The sequence below is a fragment of the Coprinopsis cinerea genome, assembly GCF_000182895.1.
Source record: "Coprinopsis cinerea okayama7#130 chromosome 4 map unlocalized cont3.4, whole genome shotgun sequence".
Classification (NCBI taxonomy): Eukaryota; Fungi; Basidiomycota; class Agaricomycetes; order Agaricales; family Psathyrellaceae; genus Coprinopsis; species Coprinopsis cinerea.
In genome coordinates this window covers 1,816,713-1,835,519 of record NW_003307541.1, presented here as the reverse complement: position 1 = coordinate 1,835,519, position 18,807 = coordinate 1,816,713, and the positions used below count along the sequence as shown (strand labels likewise).

The following is an 18,807-nucleotide window of genomic DNA, read 5'->3' as shown; positions in this document are numbered from 1 at the left end:
CCGTCGGCTGCTCATGGTCTCTCTGACTTGTCTCTGGGCAAGTTCGAAGCACCAGCATCGAACGTGGACTCGACCGGTAGCATTGAAGAGATTCTGCCCAGATCGCGTCCGCCTGGGTCCATTTTTGCTCACGCGCCGCTCCCTCCTCCACGACAGACCTGTCTCAGTCCAACCCTCCAACAACCCTCCCGAATTCTATTGCTCGACTCTTGTCCGGATGCTCTGGACCTTACGTGAAATGCACTCGTTATGTGGACGGGGATTGGTAAAGGAAGGACTCGGCGACATACATCTTACCAGATTTTCCGGTGTCTGTGCGTGGTACTGATCTCATGGTTTCCTATCTGTGTGGACCAAGCTACGGCGGGTCATCCATACCTCGGACCGTTCGTTTCTTATAAATACCAAAGCATGGCACCATTTGAACGGTTCGATATTCAAATCCTTCCCCGACACGACCTTTGTCTTCTCCGAGTCGACCTAGGCGAAACGTTTAAGAGTCTACCCAGCTCTCTATCACACATATCATTGACCGATCCACGTCCAACACGCTGCCATGGCCAAAATACTGGACGGCAAGGTGGGCTTTCCGTTTGCTTTTGCCGACGTACCTGAAACCCAACAACTCGTTACAGATTGCAATCATTACTGGAGCTTCGTCAGGTATTGGTCTCGCGACCGCCAAAGCTTTCCTCGACGCTGGTGCTTCAGTGCTAGGCGTCGACCTCTCCCCCGCACCCTCATCCATCACAAGCGAAGCCTTTGCTTTCCATCAAGTAGATCTCACCCTCCCCGCCGCTGCATCCGCCATCGTCGCCGCTGTCCGATCCAGCTTCCCCGAAACCCAACGCATCGACATCCTCGTTAACAACGCCGGAATCATGGACTATAACGCAGGTGTCGCCGCTGTAACTGACGAAACATGGGACAAGCTTATCGCGGTCAACGTGACTGCACCTGTGAAGTTGATGAGGGAGGTTGTGAATGTGATGAAGGAGCAGGGAGGGGGGAGTATTGTGAATGTAGCGAGTAAGGCCGGATTGAGTGGTGCGGCTGCCGGTGTTGCGTATACTGCGAGCAAGCATGCGTTGCTTGGTGTGACCAAGAATACAGCGTGGTTGTACAAAGACGAGGGTATTCGGTGTAATGCCGTCTGTCCTGGAGGTGTGTACTTCTGACCCTGGATGGATGGGAAGCACTGACCAGCTTCTTCTCAGCTGTGACCACGAACATTGTTGCCAATATCGACCGAAGTAAATTCGATATTCCATCGTTCTTGAAAATGAAGTGAGTTCCATCCATTCTTTTTCAATGCCGTTGCTGACTCGCTGGACAGACCCGTGCTTGATACCCATGTCAACATGGAGACTAATGAAGGATCTGCCCCGCCGGAACGGTGTGCTCAAGCTATTCTCTTCCTCGCTTCTGACCTTAGCACTGGTATCACTGGTGCAATTTTGCCTGTTGACAATGGATGGAGTGTCATCTAAATGCAGTGATTTATGGGCATACCCGAGGCATTGACTTTACAGAATGGACTTTCGACGCGTGTAAATGTACTGTACTATATTTCCTGGCCTTCAGTAGACGATGTGATATCACCCAATTGAATGATCGGGACCAAGGTACTGAAGTGGATAGTTATCTCGGACAAGGAGATAGGTACGCGTCCCCGGTCATATTATCCGTACTGTATTATTATCACCGAGCTCTGCAGGGAAACTAAGACATTTCACTAAATCTCAAAGTCCATGTCCCTCAACGCGCTTGACGCGACCAAAGACAGGAGCTGGCAGGAGATTGCCTAATCAGGAAGCGTGGGCGCACCGACCCCGCATTCGCTCATTCGCTGATGGGGAAGCCCTGTCACTCTCAGGACACTGTCCCCGCGTTATCTCACCATTCACCTTCGCCCTCCTTCCTTTCCATCCCCGCCACCACCCACCCCGTCGTCGCCGCTCCCGCCCTCGATGCACGATGGCGACGACCGCTCTATCCGCCGCGCACCCCCCTATCGCTGAACGAGCCGACATCCACAAGTCCTGCAAGTCCCTCGAGTCCCTCCTCAACATCCTCAACGAATACTGCGAAGCTGTCAGTGTGGTTGTATCACTCCAGAAGAAATTGGCCAAAGTGTTGAAGGAGACTGCGGCGCTTAAAGTTACGGGGGAAGTTGCTGGTGCGTGGTATCCTGGGCGTTGGTTTGGAAGGTCTTCCGTTGGCTGAGGAACAGGACATGGTTATGGATATATAGGGAACGCGTTTAGCGCTAGTGCGAATATCTTTGAGGCGCTTTCCGAAATTGATGCAAAGTACACGAAGGTGGCGGATAAGGAGTACGATGGGATTAGCACTGAGGTCAAGAAATGGTTCAAGAAGTTGGTGGTACGTTCCATGTTCCTCTTCATGTTGAGGCAGCTAACGTGATTTGATGGGGTAGAAAGAGGAGAAAGCGCACGATGAGCGATTGGAGAGTGCAAATGCTAAAATCAAGCAAGCTGGTGTGTCCAATTCAGTGTATTTCGCAAGTTGGAGATTGAACATGTGTGAATTGGTAGGCCAACTATACGAGAAGAAATCCAAGAAGAAATCGTTCGATGCTTCAGAAGAACATGCTCGCTATATCAACCTTATTAGCACCCTCGGTCCGGAAATTTCTCAAGACAAGTAGTACGTCTGTCTGTTTCGAGTGTGTTCGTTCAGGTTATTTATCTATGAACTAGCAACCACGCGATGAACGTAACCCAGAAGCACTCCACAATAACCTTTAATGTCGCAGCATGCTTAGCCCGAATCGCAGACGCGGAATGGCTGAAGGCATGCGAAGGAGTGCGTCGCTTTGCGCCTACGATTGGTACACTCGCACAATGGCGAGTGATGTGTGAAGGAGGGTGGGCTCAACCGCTTCCTCAAGGTCTTCCGGAGCCAGACCAACAGCAGCAACCTTCGAGTGGCTCCGCCACGCCCAGGGAGACCTCGGACCATCAGAGCGAGCCTCAACCTCAACTAGCCAAGCATTCGCCCAAGAGGGTTACGTTGGATATCCCAGAGTTGAGAGAAGGTCCCTCGGTCACTCCACCGCGATACTCGCCCATCGAACATGACAGTGGTCAACCTTCCCCGACGGTTCAGAGACAGCCGTTACCTTCTCCCGGTCGTTCCCCTCAACCACCCTCCCCAAATCCTCAGGCAGGTACTACTGCCCCTCCCGGACCTAAACCTCCACCACCATCTGCGTTCGATACGCTCAAGCAACCCTTTTTTGACCCCGTGACTGGGTCAGTTCGTACATTATCCGCATTCCCGGCACCCCCGACACACTTTCCTATTCCACCACCACGACAACAAAGTCAACAATCGTCCCTGTCTACTTTGACTACACCGCAACCTTTGTCAGAATCACCAATGTCTGCGAGCCAAGTTCTTTGGGCGGGAGATGATCGACGCGAAGGAGATGAACCGACTTCTGGATTGACCACTCGGAACGCTTCAATGCAATCTCAACCTGATTCTCCTGCCTTGGAAGTACGCCGTCCCCTGCCTGTGCGGGCTGCTACTACCCAACCGGCTCTTCAAGAGGTGAAAGAGGATCCGGCAGTGCTTTCAGATCCAGGGTATTCGCCTGGGAGGAAAGGGTCCATACCGGGCGAATGGACAGAAGACGAACCATCGAACAAGGGTGGTGCGAACGAGTTTACGGATCGGGAATTTGGAATGGACAGGTCGACGGGGCAGAGTGCCAAAACGCGTAGCTATGATGCGTTGAGGACGAGAGGAGCGGAGAGGACTGATACTGGTGCGAGTAGCGGGAGCGTGGTTGCCGCTATGCGGAATCGGTATTCGAGTAACGTGAGTCCAGTCCTGTATCCTATTGGGATTGAGTGTTGACATATTGTGCAGTCCGGATCGACTTCTCCACCTCCTCGAGCGTTGCCCAAGATCCCACTCAGTGTGACGGATTTGGCGTCAAAGTACGAAGGGAACGATGGACAGATTTCGGCGAGAGCGAGAGCAAGTTCACCGCCAATGGCACGACAACAGTCTCTTCCTCTGGAAGTACGTACGAAACAGGAGTCGTCCCACTACGTTCCTAGGATGTCGCATCGCCCAGGACAGCATTCCATTGCGACGTCAACACCTACACTAGAGGAGGATAGTCGACGGAGAATGGGCGACGAGGATGCGGAACGGCAGCTCCTAGAGAGGCAGCGGGAGTTGGCTGAACGGGAGCGCGCGATTGAAGCAGAAGCAAGAGAGCTGGAGCGGGAACGTGCTCGCTTAGCCAACCTTCGCGGGAGTGTCGAGTCCGCGAGCCAGTCAGGTGGCAAAATGAGTACAGTTGCCGAGGAACCGCACCGTGGCGAGCCCATTCGAGCGCCTATCAGTCCGCTCCGACCTCGGCGAATATCTTTGCGGAAACAACTCCAGCGGCCCCTGTCGCAAATGGATCTGGATGACGAGGAATCCCCCAGTCCCACTCGTCTGCGATCCACAGGAAATCAAGGGCGATACGGCGACAGTCAGCATAATAACACCCCTCCTCCACAGCAAGCTACACATCAGCAATCACGGAATGGTGACGATCACCGTAACGTTAGATATAACGATGAAAGGCAATCACCCACGACAAGCTCTTCTCCCCATGCTCCGTACTGTGGATGCGAGACCTGTTCTATCGCCAAATATAGGACCCCATCAACATCGACAACGGACTCACGGCCCCTGTCCTCGGGAAACCTCCTTCGACCTCCTATCAACTCTGACAAGCCCAAGGGAGGGTGGATGAGACGGCTGAGTATGCCTGGCGGGCTGAGCAACGCGTTCAGCCTTGACTCGAAGCGGAACCATCATCAGAACGCCGGTGTTTCGGGATCAAGTCCCAATTACGCACTTGGGAGTGGGGTGTCCAGCAAGGGACTCCTATCGCTGGATAGCAAGAAGAATGCCAGTTCCACGAGTCTCATGCGATCTCCTGGTGCCGAACGCGTTCAAGAAGACGGGTGGCTTGCTGGCGGTGGTGGCGGTAGGCGAAGCTATGAGGCGAACCGGAGCATGACGAATCTTGCACTCGGAAGCCGACGATGATATATTTTTTTTTAATGATGTACGAAATTCACGACATGTTGTTCTGTACGATATATACCCTATTGTATTTTTTGTACTTTCCGTTGTTGAGAGAAAGACGGACCAAGGGGCGTGTGCAAGCAGGGACAAACAGGGTGACGGAATTGGACCCGAAGTTTCAAGTGGATTGTTATCATCACCCTTGGGTCGTTGCTCGCTGGCTCTCAATATACGAACCGTTCTCAATACCTAATGAACGGCCAACTTTCCTATTACAATGCGAGCTCAACAAACGCTGTCGCCGGGCCTTCAAACCACAACACAATTCACCAACAAAATTCTACATCCTTCTCCACAATTCTCCCCGCCTCACCAACGTCGACCGGTGGTGCGGCCCTAGCCTCCTCGTCATCGCCGACACATCGTCCGCCAACGCCCCCAGCAACAGAGTTGTTTTTCCCCCCTCCAGGTGGGTATTCTCTCTCTTTCGATGCTCGGGAGAACGCATAATTAGCCAAACCGGTATTGGTGCCACGCTTTCAATTCCTATTTTATGGTCCTTGTCCGTGCAGTCCACTGACATGTTGTTTTCTCCATGACACCGTCTCCTTCGACCTTCTCGACGCGCAATGTTCGATACTCCAGTGCCTCCGCCACCAAAACTTCACCTCGAATGCACTCAGGACCTGCTAGCGCGCTTCAACCTCCATTCGGCATACGATCGCTATGTTCGACCAGCAGTCTTACCTGGAAACGAAACTGGAGTGGGCGCAGGAGGACCTCAGACACCGGGGAGCAAGGGAAAGGGCAAGGAGGTCGATGTGAATATGGCGGAAGGCGGGATGAATACCGGCTTGGGAGGTGGTCATCCACACGGCGGCGCGGGCGAAGCTGACGACGACGATGGACCGGGAGGCAAGGGCGAGAAGAAGAAGAAAAACAGTTATAAGCATCTTATTAAGGGCCTGCCCGGTGAGTTTCTCTTTTCTCGATGCAATATTGCGTCGACTCTGGGGGGTGGAGATAGGATGGGCTCTTTTGCCCTGCATGTCATTTTCGCGCTGGGATTTGGGGTTTCCAGCTGCCAATATCGATGAAATGAATCGATTACTCATGTTTTCGGACATGCAACAGGCAAACACTCGATGAAAAAAGACGACTATTTAACGACAATCATGTTGATTCCACCAAAACAACGAATCCCTATTACGCCGTTCGACGTTCACACGCAAGAAGATGCCTTTGCTGTTAGTCCCGAGGGCTTGAAAGGCGTACGTTGCGGCGTTCTGTATCTCAAATTTTCCACACTTACACAACCTTCCAGTGGAACATCCATGCCCTCGTGTTGGAATCGGCCCAAGCTCGAGAAGACCGGAAGAAGAAGGTACGTTGCCATCCGAAAAGAGGGCTATATCGTGATCGTTAATGTTCTCGTCTTCCTTTTGGCAATTCTCCGTCGTTTCCCCTCCTCGTTTGGCGTTTGCAGAAGGAACTCAAGCGATTGGCCAAGCTGCAGCAACAGCAAATACAGCAAGGTCTTCCGGTTACCCAACCTTCGTTACAGGCGCCAGTACCCACTCCTGCAGCAGCAAGGCCCCAAGGAGTTGGAACGCCGCAACGGAATCCTTCAGGAACGCGGACAACGAGCGGGGGAACACCCAGACCTGCATCAACGGTACCAAGGCCCGGGTCCACCCCTGTACGAGTTTCGACACCAAACACGCAAGCTCAGCAAGCAACGGCAGGGACCCCGCGGTCTACAGTCCCAAGACCAGGGTCGACCGTTCCGAGGCCGGGTTCCACGGTTCCTCCTCCAGGTGCAGGTCTCCCTCCACGACCTGCATCAACGAAGCCTCAAGTTGCGCCTCCGGGATCCGGGTTTTCTGGTGGAGAACCTCGCGGGAAAAAGCGCGCGCACGAAGAGGGCGCAGTCAACGCCGTTCAGACGAATGGCTCGCAAGGGCACGGCATATCCAATGGCGTGCCGAATGGGAACGGTACGCCTCAACCCAGGCCCGTCATCAACGCCAAAGCAGGGAACGCAGGGGTCAGGCCACGGCCAGTTAAAAAGCCGAGAATGGTTAGTCCAGAGACGCAGTAAATCGTCGAGCCGTTTTGTTGAATTGTTGCGATCCAGGATCTGCCGGGCCAATCCAACCCGAATATTCAGCAGCAGCCCACCCCGCAAGGCGTGTAAATTATTGGATCGGTTTCTCAGTTTCATTTGTCTCATCGTTCAACAACTATACAACACTGCGGCAAAACCACGCGGGCGGCGTAGAGAACCTTTGCAGGAACTTCGACAGTGCTGCCATCACAAGAAGTCGCGAAGAAATTCACGGTCCTGTGAACGTTGGGAAGGTCCCTCGCCTAATATTCTGGATGTCACCCACCGTGTTAGCGCGGCGACCCCGGAATCTTAGTTTTGTTCAGCTAACGCAGCACTCGGCTCCTCGCAAACTCCGGCTCTCTACCCCACGATGAGTGCTTTGCGGACCGTCGCCCTCGTCGCTCAAATGACCCAAGCGTCAATCAACAATCCAAGATTCCAACGCCGGTTCCGTCGCACATTCATCAACTTTGCGTACCCCGCTCCTGGACGGCTCGCCGAACCTTTCGCACATGTGTAATATGCATCCCAAACCCTCTGCTTTATCTGGCCCTGACCGTGCCCATGCCCTTCGCCACCGACATTATTTTCTTGATCGGCATATCTTACTGCGTCCTTTCGCTGTTGATCTTTCTTCCCTTTACCTTTTCCCTACCGCACATCGGATAATTCGCTCGCTGTCCCTTTACATTGACCTTATCCTCACATTGCATATAGTAAATTCACCTCCACAACCCCATCATGATTCAGACGCCTTGCATTTACATACACCCATGTAACTCGCTCCCCCACCTGTACAGGTAGATTCTAATCACCTGGATTCAGGTAACCAATATACCGATGGACAGGATCTATACAAGTCTTTTCCATTGAATTGAAAAATCAGAAGAGTCCGTGTGCAAAAAGTCTTTGCTCTATCTACAAGGTCCAGGCACAAGCGTACTATCTGCTAGTAATACATCGCTCGCGTCTTATCCAATCTTCTATCAACGTAAACCCCACCTGCTCCAGGCCCGGGTGACCGCAAAAAACGCAAAATCGGATGTCCAATCCGCAACTTTTGGACCGCTTCAACCACGGCCCTAAATCGTATCCTTTGCAACTTCAAATTCAACACGGTCGCTGTTTGCAGTGGTTCCAACAAAACAATGCTAGCGGCCAGACTTGGATCCCGCATGTAACCGTTATCACCTAGCCCAAAGGATTCCAATTGGCATTTCGAGCGGAGGAGGAAGGACTTGAAGCGCGAGAGGTTGGAGAGGGTGGATTTTGAGCATTGGATGTCGAGGGTGCGGAGGGCGGGGGTGGTGAAGTGAGAGAGAAAGTCGGCGGGGTCGAGATGCAGAAAGCCGATCCGGAGATGGAGGAGATTTGGATGGACAGCGACCATGTTTTCCTGAATGGCGGACGATCCTCGAGAGGGCTTGACGACTGATAGCGAGACTTCACTGGCATTGGTGCAAACTGAGAGGATAAGGCCTGCTTCGTCCTCGGAAATGGACGTCACGAGCGATAAACTTGCCAACTGGGACCACGGCAACTGCACGAACGCCTTGAAGTATATTCCGGCAGAACGGAATTCCAAGTGTCGCAACGATGAACAGTGTCTCGCTATCCCCGCACACACCTCTGCAACGGCGGTTTCGAGGCATTCGGTCATGTCAAGTTTGAGGGTGGTAAAGTCGGGAGCGGTTTTAGGTAATGCGGCGGTGAAGTCGAGGGACATGCAGTCGTAGAGGTAGATGTCGAGGTCGTGCCATCGGGGAGCCAGGTCGGTGAAGAGGCGGTAGGTTTCCTCGAATCCAGGGCACTCCTTCTGGTCCAAAGAGAAGAGTTTCAGTGAGAGTGGATGGTTTACACTGCGCGAGAGGATTTCTTTGCTATGTGGCAGCTGTGCGGCGTTTGGGTAATATACTGCCCATAGAGCAGGGCACGACAAAGCGACGGCGTTCCACAACTTGCAGACGCGTAATATCGAGAAACGCGTCTGGAAGTGGTCGGCAAGGAAGGCTGCTGTGGGCGTCGTTGTCGTAACAAAGATGTATTCCAGTATCTCCGTTGGCAATTGGTTGATAGGGCACGTCTTGTGAGCCAGTTGGCCCTTTCTGTTCAGTGGAGGGAGGCTGCCCTGGGGGCCCCTATTCCGATGCTGGCAAGCAAACCTGTCTCGAACCATGACGGCGAGTGTCAAGTGGGGCATGAGAGCCAAGTCGCAGATCGACACAGGTCTTCAAAGGCGCGTGGATGAGTTTGTGGGCGGTTGTGGAATGGCCAGGGCGTACCGCCGGTTCAAGAGCGACGGACACCGCACAACGATGCTGCCCCTTCCCCCTCCAGTCCCAGAGGACCCTCTGTATACTCTTGGGACCTTGGTATCCAGGGAAAGACACAGATAGTCTAAATCGCCCGAGTAATTGTCCAGATTCAACAGTCCTTGTAGACTCTTGTTCACGGTCCGAGACAAAGGGCGGCCAGGCGGCTTCGCACCCACCAAAGCGCGCTTTGTCCTCAAAAGGTGCGATCGTTTCTCCCACTGTTGTACAGAAAACCATGAAATTCCGGGCCAGTTAAATATATATGTGCAGGGGAATAATATGACGTAGGTTACGCGAGGCGAGAAAGCTGGACTAGTCAAAGTAAAGTAGAGCATAATGAGAATCCGGTAGTATATGATGTACAGTCGTGATCGAACGAATGGAGGACGTGATAACGATAATTTGAATGAATGAAGGACGATGATGTATGTAGATGCAAAGCAAAGCAGAGGAAACTGTGGGCTAAAAATACAAAGCAATGATGAACATGCGACCTGGAGCGTGCAAGGAAGGGAAGAGATGCTGGCACCAGTCTTCCCCATCTAGGTTGCAGCGTGAAGCCGCTGCCTAGAGCAAGGTCAGATTGTGGCCTGGTAGCTCGATGGCACACGAGTTGTGATTATGAGGGAAATATGCCGTCGAATGGCGGCAAGATTGAAGTGTGTAAGAAGGTGTATTATAAAAGGGCGTCAGTCGTAGTCGTAAAAAAGTCGTCGGGGTTCAAGCGGCCGAAGAGTCAGTCATGGGTCGCCAGTCTAAGCTTCTTGATCGTTCTTGTCCGAAATGCTTCTAAGCGGATTGCGCTATAAGATGCTGGTTGCCTCCGCCATTCCTATCCTTCCCCTCCGGATGGCAATACCAACCGATGGCACCACCCCGTAAATCTTTGCTCTGCCTTGGCCTCCCCCTCCTCTCGATATCCCTCTCCCAATTCTTTCCTTTAGCTTTGCGAATTCCCCCACCAATATAGCGTGCGCCAGATCCATTGGGACCAGAGTAAGGGATAGCCAACGCCCCGTATCCAGCTTCCATCCGCCTCCTGAACTTCTTGTCCTTCCTCGCCAACCTAACTTCACCGACGGGGTTTTTGACGATCGAAATTAGGACGAGGGCGAAGACCAACAGGCTAGTGGCAACCACGAAAATAATTTTGGGGTGAGAAGCAACCGTTTGGCTGTACACGATACCGAACAGCATGGGGCCGAGGATCATTTGGCCCACGGCTTGAAGAACGGCGAATGCGCCAAAAAGGGTTCCAGTGTCGACAGGGGCGGCAGTGGGGGCAGCGGATTCTCCTCGCTGGCCTTCAGAGCTGTGACTTTCAATTCCAAAGTCGGGTTCCAAGGTTCTAGCCTGGACAATGCACAAGGCCAAGCTGTGAACGGCAGGAACCATTCCACTAGCAAAGGAGTTGCAGCCGCTGGCGAGGATGAAGAGAGCCTGACTTTGATCCCGGGTCATCGACCAAGAAGGGTGACCCCTGTGTTTATGGCTTGTGCTAGAAAAGAGGGCGTTTGCGGACATGGTCGGGGAAGGTGCGATGGCCACGAGCATGTTTCCAATAATATCAATGAGAAGGGAGCACCTGGTGAGACGGAGGTCGAAGCGAATGTCTTTGCCGAGTTGAAGCCGTGTTGGTGGAGGCTTCTTGCTCGCCTTGGCACCATCGTTGGCTTCAACATCCCCGTCTTCAACGTGGTGAGGGTGCTCTGCTCGAGCCTTCCCTTTACCGTTACTGGAACCGGAGGCTGTAGTTTGCGACTCAGGTTTGCGCTTCGACCTGAAGGTGGCGATGAGGACTATCAAGCTCTCGGTAAGCACAAATTAATCGCAAATGGACTAAGGCACCCACAAGGTAGCAATACAAGAAGGAAGGTAGCTCGCGCTCCTCCCATGAAGGAGATGTAGTAGCTAAGCTGTTCAGCTCCCCATCGGTACGTATGCCCGGCATACAGATACTTGATTTGGTAAACACCCTGATTCGGAGAGATTAGCAACGAGAAAGGGTCAGGTAGACTGAAGGTTCAACTCACAGTGCTCAACATCCAAGCAAATAAACCAGCTGCCAACAAAGTCAAACTGTAATCCTTCCGCCTCTTGACAGTCAAGCCATTGCGGGTAGGCATGTCCACGTAAACGGGAAGGAAGATAGCGAGCGGTCGTAGGAACCGAATCACGATGCTCTCCCTGGCCAAGTCAGAAGCCAACCCGACACTTGGTGTACGGTCGGTCGATCCCTTGCCTTCGGTGGCGTTGAACGAAGCTCGTCTTGATAGTGCGCCGGACGATTGGGCAGAAATGGGGGACAAAATTTCATCGGGATCGACGATAGCGCCAATACCGACACCCTCGACGTCTTCGACACCAGTTACAGGAAGGTCGAGGGTCTTCTCTTTACCCTTCCCCTTGTATCCAGAGGAGTTGGTGCTGCAGGTCGATGACGTATGTTGATTGTCATGAGCCCGTGTTGCTTGCTCTCTCCTTTCCCTCGAGAGCGACTCGGGAAAGACGAAGAGGACGAGGAGGAAGTTGATGAAAGAGCAGATTACGGCGATACAGAAAACAGCAGTGACTTTCTGCCTCTGTTGAGCGGTTTTGCCGGCAAGGTCAACCAGCGTGCCAGAACCTGAACCCGGGTCCGATGACGACGGAAAGGGGAAGAGTTCTGGGTGGCGGATTACCCATGCAGCAATCGCAGGGCCTGCGCTGAATCCGAGGTAAAACACGCCTGTAAACCTGGAAAAGATTTGGGCCCTCGATCCCGGGGAGGTACAATCACTGATGTATGCTGACGTCGCTGATTGCAAAGTCGACCATCCGCCGAGCAAACCTTCCACGAGTGGAGCGAGTAGAAGGAGTTGAGCTGCGCGATTGGGTGTGGAAGCGTAAGAGAACCATGATAGAGGGAAAGGGAGACTGGGAGAGGATGCGAGGACAAAGATAAGATCGGTCCAGAATAGGCCAAAGGTTGCAATGGCCAAGACTTTCGTCCGTCCATATCGCTCGCCGAAGCGACCCCACCACCCTGTTGTTAGAGCAGATAGCAGACCCATGGTAGTGGTGAATAATAGTCTGCAAACGTGCGGCGTTGGCCTGGACTGCGGGATCTGAAAGGCAGCGAGGTGAAGGAAGGCGAGGATCTGAACTTGGTTCATCGCTATCGTCGTCGACATGAGGTGAGTTTCTTCGCTTATGTTTGGAGGATGATGGTGGTTCCAGCGGTTCAGGGATTGGGAGGTGTGATGTCCGATTGGGGTTCAAGTTCGGCGAAGTGAAAAGGTACGGGCCTAGTGGATCGAGAGAAGAATATAATGAGATTGCCGATGATCGCTCCCATTCCATGGAGTCGAGGTGGATGTTGAGGTCGATTAACGTGCTATTATATTCACTTTGGCCATGAAGTGCGTAGCAGGATAGTTGAGTGTACACTTCGACTCTGGGAGCCAATGTCATCCCCCGCTGATGTCATAGAACTCGGTTAGATTGCGAACTTCGAAAAGGAAGTGCATACTGACGACGAGGGCTGCCACAACAGCAAACGGAACTAGCCTGTAAAGTGAAAATAGGTTGTGATTAGGTATTCATCGAAGCCTAAACCGATACACTTTGCTTACCACAGAGGTCGTGCTCGATAGAAGGGTTTTTTCCGTCGTGGAAGCGTTACGACGGGAGTCTCCGTAGGCTGCTGGCTGTGGCTTTCCTGCCCTTCCCCACACGCACTGAGTAAAGGCGTTCTTTCAGTCGTCTTCCCCACCGAGCAACGTGGTGTGCTGGGTGGTTTCTTCCAGCGCTTGTGAGACACGTCCTCGCTCTGCGTCATCTTCGAGCGTGACACAAAGTGGTCTGGAGAATACACTGGATAACGCGTTGGCTTTCGAGGGGACATAACGCTGCTGGAGCCTGGGGTTGGTAGCGACGAGGAGGCCTGCATGACGTCGCAGTGACCTCGATGGGTGGTAGTCGAGGTCATCGTCGAGGTCGTTGTCGACGACTTAGAAAATGTCGAGATATTCTGGAGGAGAAGGGACAGATGTCCAAGAGCGCAAAAGGGAAGGGGACGGCCAGGACTGCAGATGTTGGGTGGTGGAGGTTTATAAGTAAAACAGAAGAGTCACGGCCCAACATGCGGTTTGATGAGGACCTCTTCCCAAAACGGGCAGCATACGATCTCGAGCCGGAGCTCGGCATCGTCATGTCCGCCTTATCACTTTTGTACCCTCTTCTCTCTTTTATTACATCTCTCCACGATTTGAAATACCCTTCTTTCATTTAAGAGGTGCGTACAGATAAACTTAGAACCAGAACGTTCTCTGTGAAGCTTTCGTGGCAAAGTGACTCGAATCGGAACTGCTTCCGACTTGGCGGTGGCTGACCATAATTGACCCAATCAAATTACCCCGCACGGTGCCCAACATCGAGCGTCTTTCGACACGGAAAACGTGTCGAGTGCGTGCAGATATCATTCTACAAGGCTGTACGAACAACAGCCATCTTGCTCGCTATTGTCATCCGTTTATCTTATTTTCCGCTCCTCAAATGGTCCTCAGGGTTCTTGAATCCCGATGATAGCCACCAAGGGATTCAGACAACCGTCCCGTGCACGGTCATGCGACCAAACGCCGCCTCCATGAAAACACAATTCTGAGTCGCACATACCGAATGCGGGCTGCGTTGCCGCCTTCATGATTGACGTTTGCGGCAGGGGAGAACTGCGCTACGCTTCGGTGTCACAATCAAGGACCCACCAACGCCCCCTCGTCACATTTATTGCCTTTTGTAGCGGAGTTCTCCTAGGCTTGTTCGACTGGGAACGTGTACCGTCTGGGTTGCCGCTCACACTCAGTTGTGGGACGAAATGGGGTGGCGTGTACTAGGATCTCCCATGTTTCCATGGTTGGCACTCCTCGTAGTAACATGCCTATGAATCAATCTCTCTGGAGGGACAACTCCTGGGACCAGGTGTAAGGCTCATTCCATGCCTCCAACCTGTGTTCACCCGCGCGTATACCTCCCGCGACGCTCTCCTCTGCTTTCCTGGCCCTCCGCTGCCATGATCACATACCCGTCACTCTAATTCAACAAATCACAACCTAACTAATCCCTAGCAAAGGGATGATCACAGCAACTGCCTTTTACAGCCGCCCACCTACCGAAAGCAGTGAAGCCTACGCAATTCATGACATAGTCACTGATATGATACGGGATACGGGCAGATAGATTGTGACGGGCGCTCGCCCAGTACTCCGCAGTTCCCTCCGATTATCACATCGGAGAGAATATATGGGCGAATGGACGAAGACGCCTCTGTCTATAAAAGTTAGGAGCGAACCCAATAACTGAAACCCGTTATATTCAACGGTTGCACCTGACAGTTCTTGGTCCCTCGTCACACTTCTTTCCTTCCTGGTACAGAGCGAATTTACACTCCAAGGCTTGTCCGTTGCTGGATCGGCCGATGTAGTACCCCATTTCGGGATGCATTCTTGCCCCACCTCATGTTCATGCTTCAATGGTCAACGAGTCTTGAAGAAACCGACACGTTGAGGAAATTACAACCCGGGGTAGTCGAGACGCACAGCGGAAGATTCAAAGTCATAGTTTATTTCAAAGCAATGACGACATATCCTACATCCTTGCAGAAGCTCGAGCTCCTTTTCTCCCTTCCTTCAGCACTTTAGATGAAGGGTTTGATGGCCTGAGGGTACATCTGAGCGAGAGCGGGTCCATTGGGGGGCTCAATGGATTGGAAGTACTATAAGGAAGAAAATAAAACATTGCATCAGCATCCCGTCCACACGAAAGGCAGAAACAACTTACGTTGCCCCACCAGGGACCAGCAGCCCACCAGGCCCAACCAATCCAGACATCAGACTCCTGGAGGGAGCAGAGAGCACCCTTGATGGCCTCAATGCAAGTGGGGTTGGAACCAGCACCGAGTTCACCGAGGAAGCCCTTGAGGTTGTGTTGCTTCAACCAGGCAGTGGCAGCAGCGAGACGCTCGCGACCGATGGAGCTGGAAACACAAGTGGGAGAGGTACCCGAACCGTCACTGTCGAGGTACTGGTGCATCTCTGAAAGTGGTAACGAGTGGTGCCAAAACGTTGATCAGGAATTGTTAGAAGGAGATGTCGATGAACAAGACGTACGAATGGCGACATTGTTGTTGGGATCACGGATATTCTGGAAGACGTTGCCGTTTCCGCTGGTGGTAGTCCAGGCTAAATTCCGTCAACATGTCAATGAGGTAATTCTCTATCGAGGAAAAGGTGGATCGCTTACTCCAGGCACCGGTCCAGGAGGTTCCCTCAACGAGGATCAATTGGCGGGTAGCACCAGCTTCACGGATAGCATTGACCGCCGCTTGGTTGAGGTCGAAAACGACACGAGCATCCATAGTGTGGGGCTCGTTCATGACATCTATTAGACAGTGTTTAGATCTCTTTCTTGCCCGCTTGGCTTCGATGGATACACACCAAAGATAACCTTGTCATTATCCCTCTAGAAACAAAGTCAGAGGGTGAACTTGTTTCCAATGGAAAAATCGAACTTACGAATTCAGTTGCAAGGTTCCTCCACCCTACGCAACACGGTTAAATCTCTGGAACAGGTCTCAAGCGATGCGAGAAACTTACAGGTGCTGAATCTATAACGACAAAGCGTAAGCAACAGTTTATATCCTCTCAGAGGTAAATAACTCACTGAGAAACGTTGGTGATGGTCTGGTTGGCATATCGCATGTAGTTGTGGGCTGCATGTCCCCTTCAGTCTCCACAAACCAAGTGTCAGAAAGAGTAAATAACACACGTTCGATGATGGCGAAAGAGTTCTTGTTTCGGGTGATGTAGTCGACAGTCCTCTTCAAGTCCTGGAGGTAGGGCTGCTCGAAGGAACCGGTCAACCCACGAGCAGGGGGGTTCAGTCGCTCCAATTGGAAGGGAATTCGGAAAGTGTTGAAACCTTCGTTAACGAAGAAGTCGATGGAACTAGGGGCGGGCCAGATGTAGTGGGTCCCGAGCTCTCCCTGAAACCGAGCATCGTCGGGCGTAAGTTCAACTGTCAGGGGATGGTGGAAGGAGAGCAGCGTACGGGGATGATGTTGCTGCCGAACTCAGCACCAGCTTGGTTGACACCGAAGTAGCGGAACTTGGTGACGGCGCCTGGGCAAGCACTGTTGGTGGGCCTGGGCGCAGTGGTAGTGGTAGTAGCGACAGGGGGATTGGGAGGGTTGGTGGGGGCGGAGCTACCGGGTTGGCACTGGTGGTACCCTAATTCAAACGGCAGTCAGTCTTGTGAGAACAATGGCCGTAGGAGTAGGTGCCGTACATTGGTTCACCGGGACACAGGTATAGCCAGAGTCACAGTCGGAAGGTCCAGTGTATCCAGAGCCCTAAGAGAAGCAAGCGTCAGAGAACACACCACCGTCAATTGAGTGCGACACTTACACCGCACTGGCCGTAGGGGGGAACGGCAACAGCCGCAGTGCTCAACAGAGCAATCACAGTTGCAGACAGCGGGGAGAGCACAGACTTCATCCTGAACGAGAAACGCGTCCTAGCCAGCTCAGGAACCAAACCACGCCGCGGTTATAAACGAAATCCAAGAAAATTATCATCCGTCATTTAGCCGACAAAAAGTCACCGCGGGCGCATGGATGGGCAGAATCGGGAAAGAATAAAGTCGTTAAACACAGCGCGGGATAGGTTGAGATGGGTTCGAGAAGTTCCAAGGAATTCGGTTGACTTGCCCAACTATCAAAATGCTGGAAATCACTCCGTGTTTTTTCTCAGAGGGAAGCATGACCAAGCCCGACGGTAGCTGAATGGTTTGGAGCGAGCTTCTATTTGGCTGGGGTCGTGAAACTGATAGCGGGGACTTGCAATAAATGCTGATCCCTGAATGGACCCGTGACGATGAGATTCGAGGAAACCATACCAGTTGCTACTAATCCCGACGTTTATCCACTGGGCTCCGATAATTCGACTTTTGAAGCGACAGAGAGAGAGGGAGAAAGAGTAGTCATTGTAACCGGTTGAATTAGTTTCAGCATTCACCATAGCTACTAACAAGAGCGTTGCATGAATACGACGACAAAAATACAAGCGGAACCTCTTACAAAGATTCAGTAGGGGAGGAAACCATCGTCTCCAAGAATCAAATTCGGCCTCCTGATCACCGGACATTGGTACCACCAATTCCAGTGCTACTTCTCATGGCCCCAAGATTCGAAGGGCCTTCTCCACGATCAGAATCGTCATACACTGGTCTCGCTCTTCGGAAGCTCGGCTGACTGTGTGAAGCAAATGGGGACCACCCAGTGCTTTGCTGCCGACTACCAAACCACCCTGGTCGCAGAATGGGTTCTGGTTCTGGTTCGTAGACTCGACGGTTCCGGTTATTCCACCACTGGTTGGCGAGTCCACCTAGAGCAGCGCCTGTCCAAAAACCTGGTCGCCAGTTGTCCCACGTCGATGTTCCGGGCGGGTCTTTGGAGTAGGGTGGGGGTGGTGGACGGTAGTCGTCGTGGTCGTCGCGAGGGAACCATCGTCCCCAACCACCACCGGGACTTGGACCTGGTCGGTTGTTGCCTGCGGTGCGCGCCACCTGTCTATCGTTGCCAAAGCATGATTTCAGGAAGTTATAGACGATAAAGAGGAGGATGGATATCCAGACGACCCAGAAGATAATTTCAGACGTGTCCCATTCTGTTGTAGAGTTGATGTGAATATGGTCCATCCTCTTCGAATTGCATTGGTACTCACCTTTCCAGGATCCAAGTATTGGAGAGTCGGTCTTTCCACCTCGCAAAGCATCCGGGACTTGAACGAGTTTATACTCTAATGCACAAGAACCTGGGACAGGATGAGGCGAGCTCAGGAACCGTATGGAGTGGCATTCACGCACCCTTCAGCACGTATGGATCCCCAGGTCTGGACCAACCCTCGCAGCTGACCTCCACCTTTCCAAATCTCAATGCTTCCGGTAAATCTGCTTCACACTAATGAGAAAAGATGACGGTCAGTCAGCAACAACCAGGTATCCGAGAACCAAGAACACGTACCCGCCAATCGATATCCACACCATCCCCTCCAGTGTTCACACATCTGATAACATCCGGCTGGTACAGCCTACAAGGCCGTCCAACGCACTTCAGTTGGGGAATAGCCGAAGTTCGGCGAGCTGCAGTCAATTCATCTTTGTAGAAGGTCAAGGAGCGGATTTTAGCGAGTTCTACCCGAGACATTATGGGTGTTGGGGATAAGAAAATGGTCCTATTGCATGTCGCTTGTGCACTGAACAGTATTGTTTGCCGCCTTTGGA

At 52.5% G+C, this 18,807-nt stretch overlaps 9 protein-coding genes across 9 annotated transcripts; 4 read left to right on the top strand and 5 right to left on the bottom strand.

Moving 5' to 3' along the window:
• Positions 1-556: 556 nt before the first annotated feature.
• On the top strand, positions 557-1,600 carry CC1G_06329 (short-chain dehydrogenase/reductase SDR; the record flags this gene model as incomplete). Its single annotated transcript, XM_001836192.2, has 4 exons — positions 557-580; positions 636-1,164; positions 1,218-1,287; positions 1,337-1,600. 4 exons carry the CDS (start codon positions 557-559, stop codon positions 1,488-1,490), a joined length of 777 nt encoding a protein of 258 aa, XP_001836244.1. The 3' UTR covers positions 1,491-1,600.
• A 377-nt stretch (positions 1,601-1,977) lies between these two features.
• CC1G_06328 (hypothetical protein) lies at positions 1,978-5,085 on the top strand (the record flags this gene model as incomplete). The annotated part of the gene is made up of 6 exons (XM_001836191.2): positions 1,978-2,179; positions 2,255-2,385; positions 2,441-2,501; positions 2,559-2,670; positions 2,724-3,849; positions 3,901-5,085. The coding sequence occupies 6 exons, from the start codon at positions 1,978-1,980 to the stop codon at positions 5,083-5,085; spliced, it is 2,817 nt and encodes a 938-aa protein (XP_001836243.2).
• Positions 5,086-5,693: 608 nt separating this feature from the next.
• On the top strand, positions 5,694-7,261 carry CC1G_06327 (hypothetical protein; the record flags this gene model as incomplete). Its single annotated transcript, XM_001836190.2, has 5 exons — positions 5,694-6,036; positions 6,199-6,335; positions 6,389-6,448; positions 6,551-7,144; positions 7,202-7,261. The coding sequence occupies 5 exons, from the start codon at positions 5,694-5,696 to the stop codon at positions 7,259-7,261; spliced, it is 1,194 nt and encodes a 397-aa protein (XP_001836242.2).
• Positions 7,262-7,544: 283 nt separating this feature from the next.
• Positions 7,545-7,694, top strand: CC1G_14399 (hypothetical protein; the record flags this gene model as incomplete). The annotated part of the gene is made up of 1 exon (XM_002911356.1): positions 7,545-7,694. The coding sequence occupies one exon, from the start codon at positions 7,545-7,547 to the stop codon at positions 7,692-7,694; it is 150 nt and encodes a 49-aa protein (XP_002911402.1).
• Positions 7,695-8,123: 429 nt separating this feature from the next.
• CC1G_06326 (hypothetical protein) lies at positions 8,124-9,374 on the bottom strand (the record flags this gene model as incomplete). The annotated part of the gene is made up of 1 exon (XM_001836189.2): positions 8,124-9,374. The coding sequence occupies one exon, from the start codon at positions 9,372-9,374 to the stop codon at positions 8,124-8,126; it is 1,251 nt and encodes a 416-aa protein (XP_001836241.2).
• A 904-nt stretch (positions 9,375-10,278) lies between these two features.
• On the bottom strand, positions 10,279-12,662 carry CC1G_06325 (hypothetical protein; the record flags this gene model as incomplete). The annotated part of the gene is made up of 3 exons (XM_001836188.2): positions 10,279-11,288; positions 11,342-11,465; positions 11,523-12,662. The coding sequence occupies 3 exons, from the start codon at positions 12,660-12,662 to the stop codon at positions 10,279-10,281; spliced, it is 2,274 nt and encodes a 757-aa protein (XP_001836240.2).
• A 276-nt stretch (positions 12,663-12,938) lies between these two features.
• CC1G_14398 (hypothetical protein) lies at positions 12,939-13,459 on the bottom strand (the record flags this gene model as incomplete). Its single annotated transcript, XM_002911355.1, has 2 exons — positions 12,939-13,038; positions 13,104-13,459. 2 exons carry the CDS (start codon positions 13,457-13,459, stop codon positions 12,939-12,941), a joined length of 456 nt encoding a protein of 151 aa, XP_002911401.1.
• A 1,704-nt stretch (positions 13,460-15,163) lies between these two features.
• On the bottom strand, positions 15,164-17,021 carry CC1G_06324 (endoglucanase; the record flags this gene model as incomplete). The annotated part of the gene is made up of 10 exons (XM_001836187.2): positions 15,164-15,241; positions 15,307-15,560; positions 15,636-15,707; positions 15,769-15,906; positions 15,963-15,987; positions 16,041-16,066; positions 16,294-16,510; positions 16,576-16,754; positions 16,813-16,876; positions 16,932-17,021. 10 exons carry the CDS (start codon positions 17,019-17,021, stop codon positions 15,164-15,166), a joined length of 1,143 nt encoding a protein of 380 aa, XP_001836239.2.
• A 637-nt stretch (positions 17,022-17,658) lies between these two features.
• On the bottom strand, positions 17,659-18,730 carry CC1G_14397 (hypothetical protein; the record flags this gene model as incomplete). Its single annotated transcript, XM_002911354.1, has 4 exons — positions 17,659-18,191; positions 18,249-18,338; positions 18,391-18,484; positions 18,548-18,730. The coding sequence occupies 4 exons, from the start codon at positions 18,728-18,730 to the stop codon at positions 17,659-17,661; spliced, it is 900 nt and encodes a 299-aa protein (XP_002911400.1).
• Positions 18,731-18,807: the final 77 nt, after the last annotated feature.